General features: G+C 40.5%; 1 protein-coding gene across 40 annotated transcripts in view; it reads right to left on the bottom strand.

The window, feature by feature from the left end:
• The window catches only part of NRXN3 (neurexin 3), a 1,053,186-nt gene that overhangs the window by 107,000 nt on the left and 930,108 nt on the right, over positions 1 to 16,078 (bottom strand). For 15 of the 40 annotated variants that reach the window (XR_012586790.1, XR_012586791.1, XR_012586792.1 and 12 more), the window contains 2 exons: positions 15,225 to 15,314; positions 8,615 to 8,922 (listed from right to left, as the gene is read on the bottom strand). Coding sequence is in view for 32 of the 40 variants with exons in the window: in XM_074585408.1 (XP_074441509.1) it covers positions 8,615 to 8,922; positions 15,225 to 15,314 (398 nt within the window). In the remaining 8 variants the exon portion in view is untranslated. Of the gene's footprint in view, positions 1 to 8,614; positions 8,923 to 10,214; positions 10,275 to 15,224; positions 15,315 to 16,078 lie in introns of all 40 variants that reach the window. The other 25 variants (XR_012586787.1, XR_012586788.1, XR_012586789.1 and 22 more) reach the window with 2 other exon arrangements.

The following is a 16,078-nucleotide window of genomic DNA, read 5'->3' as shown; positions in this document are numbered from 1 at the left end:
ATATACCTGTGAAGTATTTAGAGGTCATTCGGTATTATTGGATTAATCACCCTGTAACATACATGAACAGTAGTTTGCATGAAAATTTTCTATACCACATTTGGATTCTTGCTTCCAACCTCTGCTTTCTTTCTCTGCCCAAACCATGTTACCACCTAATGATCACAGAAGAGATGTGGCTGTGAATTAAGTAAATGCCATTTTGTGAATTTCACTGCAGCAGTGCACCTTTACCATCTCACCCAACAGAACTGTAGTGCAGGAGAAAGGATTCCACTCTGAAAGATGGTACAGGTTGGGGGCTTTGGTCTCTTTAAGAAAAAATAGTTGAGGAAGAAGCAGAAAAGGAGGGATGAGAACCAGACTGCATAATTCTCAGCCATACCACTGGGCCAATGAAGTCAATCTTTAAAGCAGAGACTCATCAAAAGCTCTTTTTTCATTAGAGCTTTGCAGTCTTGGGATGAAAATGTCACTAGTGACTTATAAGAAACAAAAACTAAATTAAAGGCCAATTTCTTTCCCCCCCCAAATTATTATCTATGAGTCTAAAAGAAAGTACCTAGGCAAGACCAAGGGTGAGACAATTTTATTTGTCTTAGCTGACAGTGAAAGTCTAATTAGACTGACAAATCTTCTGTGCTATTTTCCTTTGTGATATACACTGTAAGAAAGGATTTAGCCTGGAGCTGCACGTTATGGAAAGACATTAATCAAGATTATTGGACCCTCAATAGAAAACGTACTTAGAAGGCTGGAAAGCTTAATGGTTAAAACAAAAGGTTGAGAACCTTGTTCTGAGCCATACCAATGGGCTGGACTCTCCATATGGATAACGGGCAGATTCCCTCTTCCATTTTTTAGAGAGAACATTCTGCATATTCTATATCATACACGGTCATTCTGTGGCTCCAAGATTATAACTGAAAACATCCACAAGTATTTATTCTTGTCACCTCCAAGCTACAGTTTGACTAGTCTGGCAAGTGACATTACCCTCATCTCAAGAAGTTGAGGCATACACTGGATATGTATTTGAATATGCTTTGAACTTAATGATGGTGATAATGAGACTGAGTGTTTATGGGTAAGAATCAGGGGCAGGGCTAACAAGGCAGATATCGTAGTAGGAGTCTGTTATAGACCGCCCAATCAGGATGAAGAGGCAGATGAAATATTCTATAAACAGCTAGGAGAAGTCTCAAGATCGCGAGCTCTTGTCCTCGTGGGGGACTTCAATTTGCCGGACATCTGCTGGGAATACAATACAGCAGGGAGGGAACAGTCTAGAAGGTTCCTGGAATGTGCAGGGGATAACTTCCTGACACAGCTAGTGAGAGAGCCAACTAGGGAAGGTGCCCTGCTGGATCTGTTGTTTGTAAATAGGGAAGGTCTTGTGGGGGATGTGAAGGTTGGAGGCTGTCTTGGGAACAGTGACCATGAAATGATAGAGTTTTCGATTTTGCGAGAAGCAAGGAGAGGGGTCAGCAGAACTGCTACCTTGGACTTCCGGAGGGCGGACTTTGGGCTTTTCAGGAGCCTGGTTGACAAAGTCCCCTGGGAGGCAGTCCTCCAGGGCAAAGGAGCCCAGGAAGCCTGGATGATTTTCAAGAAGGAAGTCTTAAAGGCGCAGGAGCAGGCTGTCCCCATGTGCCAGAAGACAAGCCGTCGGGGAAAAAGACCGGCCTGGCTAAACAGGGAACTAGTGTTGCAACTTAGGGAAAAAAAAGAGGATCTATGGCCTCTGGAAGGAAGGGCAGGCCACTCAAGACGACTACAAAGAGGTAGTTAAGCTATGTAGGGAAAAAATCAGGAGGGCCAAAGCCCAGCTAGAGCTAAACCTGGCTTCTGTTGTCAAGGACAACAAAAAAAGCTTCTATAAATATATTAGCAATAAGAAGAGGACTAAGGATTATCTCTGTCCTCTAGTAGATAGGGCCGGCAGCATAGTGACCAAGGATGAGGAAAAGGCTGAGGTACTTAATGAAGTCTTTGCCTCAGTCTTCAGCAGCAGGACCAGTTGTTCCCTGAGCACCCAGACCCCTGAACTAGAAGACAGGGATGGGGAGCAGAATGAAGCCCCCGTAATCCAAAGGGAAACGGTGAGGGACCTGCTTCAGCACCTGGAGGTGCACAAATCTATGGGGCCAGATGGGATCCACCCAAGGGTATTGAAAGAGCTGGCGGAGGTGCTCACCAGGCCACTTTGCATCATTTTTGAGCAGTCCTGGACAACCGGGGAGGTCCCAGCTGACTGGAGGTTAGCAAATGTGACACCCATCCACAAGAAGGGCCGGAAGGAGGATCCGGGGAACTACAGGCCAGTCAGTCTGACCTCGGTGCCTGGGAAGGTCATGGAACAGATCCTCCTCAGTGCCATTACACGGCACATGCAGGAGAACAGGGTGATCAGGCCCAGTCAGCATGGGTTTGTGAAGGGCAGGTCATGCCTATCAAACCTAATATCCTTCTATGATAAGGTGACCCACTTAGCGGATGAGGGAAAAGCTGTGGATGTTATCTACTTGGATTTTTGCAAAGCTTTTGACACTGTTTCCCACAGCATTCTCCTGGAGTAACTGGCTGCTCGTGGCCTGGACAGGTGTACTCTTCGCTGGGTAAAAAACTGGCTGGATGGCCGTGCCCAGAGAGTGGTGGTAAATGGAGTTAAATCCAGTTGGTGTCCAGTCACAAGTGGTGTCCCCCAGGGCTCGGTGCTGGGGCCGGTTCTCTTTAATACCTTTATCAATGATCTGGATGAAGGGATCGAATGCACCCTCAGTAAGTTCGCAGATGACACTAAGCTGGGCGGGCGTGTTGATCTGCTTGAGGGTAGGTTGGCTCTGCAGAGGGATCTGGACAGGCTGGACCGATGGGCTGAGACCAATGGTATGAGGTTCAACAAGGCCAAGTGCCAGGTCCTGCACTTGGGTCACAACAACCCCATGCAGCGCTACAGGATTGGGGCAGAGTGGCTCGAAAGCAGCCCGGCAGAAAAGGGCCTGGGGGTGTTGGTTGACAGCCGGCTGAATATGAGCCAGCAGTGTGCCCAGGTGGCCAAGAAGGCCAACAGCATCCTAGCCTGTATCAGGAACAGTGTGGTGAGCCGGACTAGGGAAGTGATCATCCCCCTGTACTCGGCACTGGTGAGGCCCCACCTCGAGTACTACGTTCAGTTTTGGGCCCCTCGCTACAAGAGGGACATTGAGGTGTTGGAGCGTGTCCAGAGAAGGGCTACAAAGCTGGTGAGGGGTCTGGAGGACAAACCTTATGAAGAACGACTGAGGGAGCTGGGGTTGTTTAGCCTGGAGAAGAGGAGGCTGAGGGGAGACCTTATCACCCTCTACAACTACCTGAATGGAGGTTGTAGAGAGATGGGGGCTGACCTCTTCTCCCTGGTGACAAGTGATAGGACGAGAGGAAACGGGTTCAAGTTACGTCAGGGAAGGTTTAGATTGGATATTAGGAAACATTTTTTCACTGAAAGGGTTATTAAACATTGGAATAGGCTGCCCAGGGAGGTGGTGGATTCACCATCCCTGGAGGTGTTTAAAAAAAGGGTAGATGGGGCACTTAGGGACATGGTTTAGACGTGGCTCTTGTCAGGGTAGGTTAAAGGTTGGACTCAATGATCTTAAAGGTCCCTTCCAACCTCAACAATTCTATGATTCTAAGTAACAGCGCACGCAGTTTCTGGCTCTTCATGGAGAACATAACCAGAAATCCATCCGCCCTCCCAGAAGGGTTCTGATCTTTTTTGCACAGAAAACTGTCTGTGGGGTCTTGGGACGCAAGCATCCATGTCACAGGGCAAACACATTAGGGGCCTGCCAGAGGACAGTGGCCCCTAGGGCCTCTGGAGCAGTTCTCCTTAAGAACCCATGTACCAGCTGGAATCATAGCTTGGATTTGCTGAACTGAATATGTTTTGAACGGAATAGTTGTGTATCACCATATATGCTTTTCTAGACTAGCTTTACTTAGCAATTAACTTCAAAGATATCTTTACACAAATAATTTGAAAACTGAGTGACCCAGCTGTGAACTGGACAGAACATGCCACATGAGGGCATATGGAGAGTCTCCTAAAAAGCTTTGAGCAGTGACTCAGTAAATAAATTCTGAGCATATAAGCAATTGACATCAAAGCAGAAGCCAAGAGAATGAGTGTCACCTTAACTCATTTTCACAGAAGTCTCCCAAACCCAGAAATCCCTGAGCTACTTCACTAATAATTGAAGCTGTGCTATAAATGAGGAAATAGGGACACCTTTAACAATTGCTAATGAAGTAAACCTGCGAGAAACATGGCAACCTTGCAAGAATACAACATGGCACAGTACAGTGACTCTCATCTAATAGCAGCCTGCACAGCACACTACCGTACCACATGCAAAAGCTAATGGCCTATCTTTGAGGCCTTCATAGGGTAACGTGGCGAAGCAGAAATCCCAGAGAGGATATTATTATCACAGAAGAGTCTGGTGTGTCAGGGCCCTGAGACCAGCAGCAGGAATTTAGATCATACTTAAATCCAGAGCAAAACCACGAGTGAGAAAGTCAAATCAGCATTTCTACTCAGGGCAGCAGAGCACAAGCACCATTTGCAACTCACTGAAAAAAAACCCCACAAATTGAAACTCCTTTTTCTCCCTTATTTTCAGTTAACAGAAAAAGATCAGCTCTTGTTATCTTCTTTCAAGGCCTCTCTGAAGGATATTTGAATCGCAGAAAGGTTCCTATCAGTATAGCATCCAGTCATACATCTCAACTGTTTCTCACTCAAATCCTGCCTATCCTCCACTGATCCGAGTTTCACTGCCTTGCAGAAATGCCATTATAAATTTTAAAACAAAATGAAGTTATAGACATTTAAAATGCTAATATTATTGCCACCGGGTATTTCCAGTAATACTCTTCTCTTAATTCCCTTTGTCTTGGTTGTTTGTCCAAGCCTATATCCCACGACTGGGATCTTCACAAACTGCAAAGCATGTTATTGGCCTGTGCATACACTGTGTATTTTTAAAGCAATTCATTTTCCCAGCTGTTTTAGCCTAACTGTGCTCTAAAATATTTTTGGCAGTACTCAGACTACTTAACTGCAGGAGGTATCTTGGTGTACATTACAAACAGAAGGAATCTCATGCTCTTCTTCACTTCCTTAACAAGTGATGTGTAAATCTAAATCCTACTGAAATTCCCTTGGATTTCTTATCACTTTGGGATTACAGACGATATTCTGCAAAAGCTTCATATGCATTTCAAAAAGGAGAAGTTTTAGTTACTTACATATGAAAATGAGTTATACAAATTGCACAGATACTTCTAATACAGTAATAATAATAATTCTTTATCCCAACTTCTGCTATTTTGCATTAGATGTTTTACTTGTATCATGCTTGGTGTTTCCACAATGGTCCAGAACCCTTCTGTGCTAAATAGTGTACACGTGCAGAACAAAAAGTATATTTTGAATGCAAGGAATCTGCAATCTAAGCATAAAACAAGATATCACACATGGATACAGAAAAATGGATAATAAAACAAAAAAATGTGACAACATTGATGAGCTTGATAAACAGCTGCCTTAGACCACCATCAGCCTAACTTCTGACAACTTTTTGGCACACATCATGATGAAAGGAGGGCTTCAGTGGGATTGGAAAAATAACCTGTAGTTGCCTTGTGGATGGTACCAGGAAGCAGAAAGATTTTTATGATCAAACCTAAGAAGGGAGCAAAAAAATGCTTGAATTGTGCTGATCAGCATGGGGACAGAAGAGGCTAAACTGTGAAAGGCCTTGAAAGTGAAGAAAAATTGTTTATTTCTGAGCAGGAAAGAGACAAGAAAGCTGGAGCAAGGTAATAACTAACTGTATTTGTACCGCTCATAGCCTTAGGTAGCTATATTTTACGTTCCCCAAAAAACAAACTTGTTCTATTAGATTTTTCCACCACTTAGATCTAAAATTGTAAGCAGGCTTGACAATGGTGATGTCGAACACAAGCAAGATAAAATAATCATTAGGCATCTGAAAACCACAGTTGGAGATACTGCCCAAACAGAAAAAAGACAATTTCTTCTCACTTTCACCACACAAATAACACAACTTAAGCTGACAGAATCAAATTCTACTAAGAGTAAGGAAGAAAGGCAAGCCATCTGTGCTGCGACAGCAATAAAATGGCCTGATATTGAAATACAGAAAGTTGTAATGGAGGTACATATTGACCTTTGTCTTTCTTTTAGTGGGTAGCACGAAGTGTCAAAGAGTTATAGCTTTAATATCAGCTGAGATAAGGCCATTTGTTGTGGTGCATGCGTATCCAGGAAATCACTGCTCTAACCATGTTTTTAGAAGCACTTTGACACTTTATTAAATCTTCTTGATGCTCCTTCAGCACATAGTGGTCTCTACAGGCTGAGTGAACTGCCATGTAGGTTAGGCAGGAAGCTTTCTGAAAGAGTTCCTCTTCAAGAAAGCCAGGGTCATTTCCAGCTTGATCCAGCCCACAAACGTCCAGGACTATTCTCTGTTAAACTCCTATAGCTAAACACAGATCTGTTGCCTTCATAAATTATAGAAAATCTCCAATAAACCAACAAGAGCAGGATTAGGACCACAGACTTTATTCTTCTGGAGATGTAATCGTAAAAGATTTTCTCTAAAATTAGAGCCAGCCACTGAGGAGAAGGAACTGTAATTCTTTCAAAGTTTATGACAAAGAGTGACCAAATTTGGGGTAATTTCCCCACATTTAGCTGAGACTTTATAAATTACCTATTGGGTGTTTGAGGCTAATAATTTAAATAATCCCAGTCCTGCTGCCAACTGGATTTACAGAATACCAAAGGAGGCAATATAAAACCTTGGCTTGGAATTAGTTATTCCAATAGCTGTAAATTCCACTGCAGTCAGAGGTACTTAACAGAATCACAGAATGGTTGTGGTTGGAAGGGACCTCTGGAGGTCATCTGGTCCAACTCCCATGCTCAAGCAGGTCCAGTTGCCCAAGACCATGTGCAGATGGCTTTTGAATATTTACAAGTATGGACACTCCACAACCTCTCTGGGCAACCCGTGCCAGTGCTCGGTTACCCTCACTGTAAAAAAGCGTTTCCTGACATTTAGATGGAAACTCCTGTGTTTCAGTTTGTGACAGTTGCCTCTGGTCCTGTCACTGGGCACCACTGTCGGCTTTACACCCTCCCTTCAAGTATTTGTACACATTGATAAGATCCCTCTGAGCCTTCTCTTCTCCAGGCTGAACAGTCCCAGCTCTCTCAGCCTTTTCTCATAGGAGACATGCTCCCTTAACCATCCCTTAACCATCTTAGAGGCCCTTTGCTTGACTCTCTCCAGTAGCTCCATCTCTCTTTGGTACTGAAGAGCCCAGAACTGGGCACAACACTGCAGGTGTGGCCTGACCTCCTACACAATTAAGAGGATGATTTTTGTGTTTTCTTATCCTAAGCGACCAAGACTAGATAAAAAATTAAGAGAACGGTCATATATACACAAACATAATCAATAACTGATTAAACTTTCTGAAGCAGTTAGAAAACAATTGTGCAACTTGTATGATTACAGATTTCAAAGTCCTTGATTTCATTAAGGTCTTCTGTCCCAATCAGCAGAAATTGTTTCAGGGAACCAGATGGAATAATTTAATTTTTTTTCTCCAAGTAGACAAGAATATACCTTTCCCTGGAGGTTTAATAAAGGCACACTCTGATCAATAATCAGTCACCAGTGACCCAGCCAGTGTATCCTGGTGGCAATGAAAGTATGTAGATTTCTACAGGATGAGGTTCTGATGTAAATACAGATTTTAAAACAGATGTTGCACCCTAGTTGATAACATGATAGTACACCACTGAAATAAATAATTTTCAAAATCTGATCCACTGCTCAGACTGGTTATTTACGTGATTCTTTTCTTTGCACAGACAAGGAGAGGCATTTTTAGGACTGAAAACGCTACATTGGCACAATTAAGCCAGAACATCTGAAATTAATTTTTTTTTTTCTATGAATGATTTTTACCAAATATTTTGAAACAGCTCTATGTGGAAACATCTAAATTTTGCAAGAAACTGATCTTGATAGCGTTCCTTTAAAGTTTTCTGAAAGAAAGCTATAAAAGGAAAATGAAAAATGGCTATACCTGGAAGTAATGCTCCATTGCTTTTCTCCCCATTATGAACTTCACTGTTGCAGCAATACATACTGTCATAATAATAAATAACCATACACCCACCCCCCATTAAGCTTTGTAGCTCTCTTAGGAACACATTTCCCCACATATGGAACTGCAGAAACAGTTAAAAACATGTTCTCATTCGCACTGGGGCAGTTTTACTTACAGAAATGGGGTTGCACTAGAACAGGAGCAAAATTTGTCCCCATTATCACGTACATGTGCCATAATAATTCATCCAGCTGTTCGTTCACCAACACAGGACACAACATTTTGTGATGTTTTACATTATTAAAATACAGAGTTACATGGAGCATGATTCAGAGAACATGGCTTCCATGAATTTACAAGTGAGCAACAAAACAAAAGATTAATTAAGAACCCAAGGAAATGCAGAAGACTGACTCACCTGGATGCTGGGTGGTGAACGATTTTTTCGGGTTGTAGTGGTGGCCATTGTAGTTGTGGTTTCCATGACTGTAGTAGACATTTCCGGTGGCACGGAGGTTGTGGGTGTTGTTCCCAGGATGGAAGGGACTTCCCCAACAAGTCGGACACTTCCATTGATTTTAATGTTGGGGTTGTTCTCCGCTGCCATGTTCAGCACTTTCAAGCCATTGTAATAGAGACCGGAGAGCTGGCCTTGGAAGAGACGCCCTCTGTCCTTCCCTCCTATGGCTATTTGCGCCTGGGTGTTGAAGATCGTTAACTGTCGTCCTAGTAAAGGGGGGTGAATAACATTATTGCCAGACATTTCCTTCGCTTTGCATCTTACATTGAGTCCTGGCCAGAAATGATGGACAACAAAGAAGTAGATTCATTCTTGGTAGTGTTTGTTATCACTGTAAAAATACAGTATGGAAATGTACTGCCTAAAGCTCATTAATAAGAAAGATTAGCCTGAAAGGAAGAACAGCTAAAACTGAATCTCATTCTTCAGCATCCACTCACACATCAAAACTCTGGAGGAGCTTTGACTCAGTCAGAAATTTGAACTCACTCAAGAGTTGTACCCATTTTAAACTACAAATAAGGCTTCAATATGTGGCTATTTTTCAACTATCAATTCAGATTGCAGTACCTGTCAAGCTTTAGCCCATAAATAAACCTTCAATTTTGACTGGTCAGAGGATGGGGATTAACTCATAAAGCCACTTTTAATAATGCAAAGGTTTTAAGGGGTGGCTTGAGGACAGTAAAACATCAGAAAAAATTGATGGTGATACAAGGATTGTGTAGGAATCTTAAGACATGATGAGTCATGATCTTCTACCTGTAAATTTTGTGTTGTGAAGGCTCAAAAATGTAAAGTCAAGAAACACCAAATGCAAACATGCGTGATGTCTCTGAAAGAGCAAAGTTTCTGAAGTAGCACGGACAACATGGTGCTTCAAACGGTTAAGCCCCAGAATGCCTTACATGTGACTCCCCTCTCGCAGTGAAATTCAAATGTAGGCAGGTTAAGTGGTTTACCCAAGGTTACACCTTGAGTGTTAGGAGTAGTCTAACATCACATGTAATGAAAAATATATTAAAAATAAGTCTAGTAACAATTGCCAATTCACCTAGTTTTGCAGGACACTTAAATGACATTCAGCCTGGACTGCTCTATAAATACTGCTTACGTCCCAGGCTGTTGACTACCTTAAGAAATAAATTGCTTTTGGGTGCCTATAATTTCACTGTTCCTCAGAAGATTAGGGGCATGCCACCTGGAATCTGTTGAATTCACAGACAACCAGACTGGGCAGAGCTCAGAAGGGTTATCAATGCAGCATCAAGTCAATCATCATTCAGATATTTACTGTGTTTTCCCATTTTTATGAAGTTTGTAACACATCTCCCCATCCCATTCCCGCTCCCCAGTTCTCACTCACCACTTCCTCTCTCTAGTCCACCCTGGTGAGAGGTGCAAAATGCCACCATGTAGCAAAGCACAGCCTATAACCCACTGCTCATTCCTTCGCAGCCAGTGGTTAGAGTAGATCAAAATACGAGGGGGAGCTCACCAATTTTGGTGGTCGTCGTGACGGGTCTCGAAGTCAAGTGGTGATGCGGTGTTGCATCATCTTATGGTGACAGGATGGACCATGGGGAAGAGAATGGGGACAAGAGAAGAAATGTATCTGAAAGGAGTTCCTGTCCCCAAAGAGGGCCCTGGCTAACTAAGCAAAAGTATATGGAGAGGTATAACATGGACATATGGAGATAGGCTGAACATCCCTTGTGCTCCTCACCCACAGATTTGTAAATGAAACACTACGACTTGATCAGGGTGGAGTTAACTGCATTGATGAAAAAACGAGAAATAAAAATGGAGGGTATCCTTCCCCTGGAAAGTGTTGAAACACCTGATGCGATATTCTGCATCTTAGGAGGTTTTAACTTACCAGAGGCAATGTATGTCTATTAAAACATCAACAAACATGCACCGAAGCCACACATCCTCATCATGTAAAAACAGAGCCTTTCCTCTTGTCTATGACAAAAATCGGATCCAATAACAAGATCTGTCAAAATATTCAGCCCTCTCAGCCCAGCTCCTGTCTGAGCTAGAGGAAATGGCACTGTACACTGTGCAAAGCCAAACTCTTGTCATACACCATTTCCTCAGAGTTTGCTTTTCTTCTCTGTCCTGTTTTGCTTTGGATTTTTTTAATGGATATGCTGTCAGTTGTTTACTACACCATTTTCCCTTCTCTTCACACATTCCCTCCCTCTAGCACTATATGTCTTTCCCTACTGACCCTTCCTCTACATACCCAAACATTTCACTTGCTACTGTTCCCTCCTTCTCACCTCACTCATGATTGACTGCCAAAAGGTAGAGGTGAGATGAGTAATGAATAGGGAGCTATTTCGCTAATCTTGAGATGCTATCCCTGAAAATGGAGGTAAGGTACTGACCATTCAAAGCTTTCCATTTCCATTCCTTTCTCCCCTTGAATCAACACTATATATTTTTTCATCTTTTACCAAAGGGAACAGGGGTGGGCGATGATGAGGAAGTAGAATTTTTGCTGCTCCAGCTAGGAGAGCTCCCCAAGCCAGGAGAGTAAATGGGTTCCCTCACTTTTACTGGAAGATTGCAACTCTGCTCAGGATGTCACCTATTCTAACCCAAGTTCATAGCACAGCTTTAGACATGTCTGTCATACCTCTTGCTTTACTTTCAAGAATGGGGAGTTAGTATATTAAGGCTGAAAAATAGATCATGTCTCCCTTTCTAGGCCTTCATCTGCATCTTCTGAAAGAAAGCCTACAGCAAGGAAGTGGCCTCACTCCACTAAAAAAGGAATTTTGTGTGTTTTGAGGTCTTCATTGTTAAGTGGTCTTCCAGTCCAGGATTCATGCACTGCACCGTATGGTTAATGCTGGAGAGGGCACTGGTACTAGAATTGTGCTTGCTAAAAGAACAATCACTTGTGGGAGTCACCTGCAACCTATCATTCCTCGTTCTTCACTCTACGATGGTGTATATGTGCGTGAAAAAAGACAACGGGGAAATGCACATGGAATGAAAGAAAACTGTTGAGAGAATATACACTTAATTCTGCCACCACAGGTATCTTCTAATCATTCTTTTGATGATAAGGTTCTGAAGCCCTTACTTCCCCTTAAGTAAAATTTATTTGGTCACTGAATTTTATTAAGGAACTGTTTACATTAGTAAATTCTACTAGGTGTGTAAAAGTTGCAAACTTAAGTCCTTCTTTTCCACAGACAACTCTTCCTACTGCTATTTTAGTGTCATACTGGAGAAAAATGATGAGCATATTTAAATTTCTGCTTTGTAAGTATTCTGAATAGTTCAAGCTTTTGTTTCTTTGTTTGCTCTCTCATTGACTTCTTCATTTGTAAAACTGAATACTGATTAAAAATATCACAGAGAAATCTTAGTGAAGTGTAACTGTTCCATAACACTAGGAGAGATTTGGGGCCTGACTTTGCAAATCTTAATTCACACTAATAGTTCTTGCTTCAAAAGTACAGTCACTCACATCAATGAGACTTCATATGTAAGTAAGAGAGATTTGAGGAATTAGGGACTTCCAGGATCAGTCCTTTTGATGAGATGCTTCTGGGGCTTTATTAGCTCATCCACTTGCAGAACAGGTAACATCTGTGCCTTAGCAGACAGCATGTATTCTGCTAAGAAAATCTGCTGGTTTTATGACTACTTAAGTTGAACAATTTAGGACTAATACTTCTTTTTTTTACTTACATACATAATCTCAGTGAAGTTAATAGCGTTTAATGTTTTGGTTATTACTCATATAATTCAAGACTGTAAACCTAGGCTCCTCTTAAAAATATTTGAAACCAACTCATAAAATTAAAAAAAAAAAACCTCAAATATAGTAATGATGCCATTTCAGAAAGATGTTGTGTTATATTTGTTTTCCAAGAATGAACTATTTCATTATTATGAATAATGAATTAACAGTGGTACCAAACAAAGACCAAATCTATGACATTCAAAAATGTCAGTTGAAAAGCATTTCATCTTACCTCACTCAAGCCAAGAACTCACATGGGCAAGACAGCTATTCTATAAGCTGCCTCTTTGATGAATCCATCTATTCCTTCATCCATCAGTTCATCTTGTTCCATTTTGATAGGAAGCTACCCTTTCACTCATCATCTTTATAAAGTCTTCTGACAGAAGGTTTCCATGTTACATTAATTGTTGGATGGATGACCAGATGGATGAGCAGGTTGGTGAACAGCCAGGTAAATTATTCATTCTTATTATTTTTTAATTTGAGTGGTACCTAAATTGCTGAAAACGTCTATCTACTTTGGAATAAGGAAGAAAGCTATATTGTCTCAGGTGTTACACTGTTGCACAATGTAATTCCCTAACACAAAATGTAAAGACAGAATTTCCTTTCACTTTAGTAAAAACATGGCTCTACCCTTCTAGCCTAAAAACATCCAGTGCTTTGAGAGTGTCTAAATGCTCAAATGTTGCCTCTTTTAGGCCCTACTGCACGTGTGATTGTCTTTTAACAAAGCACCAATATCCACAAAAGGTAGACTTCAGTTCAAAACTTCAGGATAGCTTACAAATGAAAGTGCCTTGGCATGCTTATAAGCTCAAACTTGGAGAAGCAGTGACATAAAATAAAAGATTTGGTGGAAAACCAAAAAGGAAAAAAAAACAAACCCAAAACAAAAACACAGAAGAAAACTGAGGTGGGTTTCTCAAGCACATGAATTGCATCAAGGAATTAGACATGCATCTGTTTGAACAAAATTGAGGCAATCATTGTCTTTAGTGTTAAAGGGACTTTAGCAATTCAAACTTACCAAAATTATCCTCTTTTTAGTGTTACGCTTTATTTATTTATTTTAGTTTGATCTTGTAAATTAAACAGGGCAACCCACTGAGACTCAATAAGCATTTTCTGAATACCTTTATCTTAAAATTTATTTACAATTTAGCTGAATTAACTGTTCCATGAAACCCTGATGGTCCAAAAATATTTCTGTTGTAGTTACACAAATATTTTTGTCTTACTTTCACAAATACTTTAGCTTTAGTTACAAACATTACACCCGTGTAGACCAAACCTGAAAAGTGGGCAATGCTGTCAGCTCTCATTGAAGTCAAAGGGAACTGAGTGCGCACAACACTTTGCAGGATCAGACCATTCACATAAAAATATTTTGAACATAGTTAGCCACATCCTTTGTAACCTTAACTTAATTCATACTGTCTAAATCAATTTGTTAATTCAGCTGAGGATAGAAGCTTGAAACAGAACATAAATTACATTTTTCCAGTCCTACAAAACACCGGTTTTCTCTCTTGAAAAATTTGGTAACAACCATAGTCTAAGTTAGCACAGAAAATGCAAGATCTGAGTTCAAAGGTCACCCCCTTTTATCAGCAGTACTTTCTTAAAAGGAAACAAGAGAAGATCATGTTCTGCTTTTTCTAGACTTTAAGGCAAGGAGTTAGTTACAGTGATTTTTTTTTTTTTTTTTTTTTTTAATATCACATTTAGTATAGATGGAGAAGATCCTCCTGACTTAAGCTCCACTAGATTACCCAGAGCCAGTCCAAACCCTGCTGAAATTAGTAAGAGTTACTCCGTTACCTTCAACAGGCTTTGGAACGGGCTTTACATCCAAGATTTTTTTGTTCCCCTCCAAATTCCTGATAAAAAAACATTACTGTTCTGACACAAGTCCCATTTCAATAGGTCACTGAGTGTATGCAGAACTCTCACTCAAACCAGCTGGACTTATGCATGTTAACAACTCTTTTGCCGAACTAAGGCAAATCATTCCAGGCAAACACACAAAATTAAGTAGCGCTGCCTGAGGTTAAGTTAGGGAAGAATTTGACCCATAACTTAGACAAATGTATCATTTGAGTGTTTAAATTGTACTCCAGACATAGCAAAAAAGCGACAGAACAATCATCTTTCTCTGTCTCCCTCACTGTAGTTTATATTAAAATGTTAAAAAATGTTTTCTTTACAACATTTTTTAAAATTGTTTAATTATCTTAATACAATTAGAAAATACATAGCCACTGTGGCTAATCAGACTAATGAGAAAAAAGAAACTTACAGGAAGTGGTTTAACAAGTAGGTTTGAAAATTTTTTAAGAAAACTTTGATAATAAAGATATAAATGTAGTTTAAAAACAAATCAAAAGAGGAAAATCATGCAGTGGTTAAATTGCCATAATACATGTCGTTGCTCTTCGCTCTTCTTCATTTTGTTTTTTTTTAGAAAACGTCTCCTGAATTTTTGCTTGTTTGTTTGTCGTTACTATGATAGCAAGCTTAGAATTTCGTCCCTTTAACTGCGTTTTAATAGCAATGTATTATAGCATGATTTATCAACATATGGCAGGTGGAAGCTGACACAAATTATAATGAAAATTAAAACAGTCATTTATGCAGCAGGCGATTATCATTTAAGAAACATTTATTTGCAGGCTTTAAAAATGAGGGTTTAGAATCAAATGGGTTTAAAATGAAAGTTTTAATGACTGTTACCTTTTTCCTGCAGCCACTCCTCTACGGGCCGGTTATATTTGAAGGGGATTTTCTGTTTTACCATTTGGAACCGTTCACTATCAGTGTTGCCTTTAAAGTTTAAAAAACAGCTTAAAAACAATCTGAAAAGTCAATGAAATAGTTAAAACATCCTAGATCTTTTGGGTTTTATTTATGACCTTATTTAGCTATAAGTAAATAAGTGCGTGTGTGTGTGCACATATATATATTTGAAAGAGAGAGTTTTATCTTTAGTAAGGTGGAGAATAGTTGTGTGTCCCAATTGCCTGAAGTTCTGGAAGGTCGAAGAAGTTAAATCCTATGAAAAAGATATCTCCGATTCTCCTCAGAGTATTTGTTTATCCAAATTGGTTAGAAGGCACGTGTAATTTGTCTGGGACATGAGACCTTGAATGAACTCAGTGCCATGAGTTCAAACATTTTGATCAGATTCTAGATCTCATTGCACAATGATCTCTAGATCTCATTGCACAAGGACATGGCACGATATGTCTGTCACACAAACACACATTTAGAGTACTTTGATAAACCTTCTTGTGGTAATAAAAGACATGTGTTAGGACTAGAAACCCAGTAAACAGGAAAAAAAAGTTGATGCTGAAAGGATGTAATAGAAAAAAAACATGATTGGGAAAACAGATAGAAAAAAAGGGAAGTAAAATTTGAAAAGAGGAAGAGCTGTAAATTATGGATCCATGAAGGCTTGTGTCCAGTTACCAAAGACTCAGGCCTGTTGCCAGAGGAAAACAGAAGCTTAGAAACAAATTTAAATGAAAGCAAAAATAATTACCCAAGATGTAAATTCTGGCAAGTGCAGTTCCATTGTTCCGTGT

Source organism: Larus michahellis, chromosome 4 (assembly GCF_964199755.1).
Source record: "Larus michahellis chromosome 4, bLarMic1.1, whole genome shotgun sequence".
In the NCBI taxonomy this organism is placed as follows: domain Eukaryota; kingdom Metazoa; phylum Chordata; class Aves; order Charadriiformes; family Laridae; genus Larus; species Larus michahellis.
The sequence above is the reverse complement of the archived record's forward strand: the minus strand, read 5'-3'. Positions and strand labels throughout refer to the sequence as shown.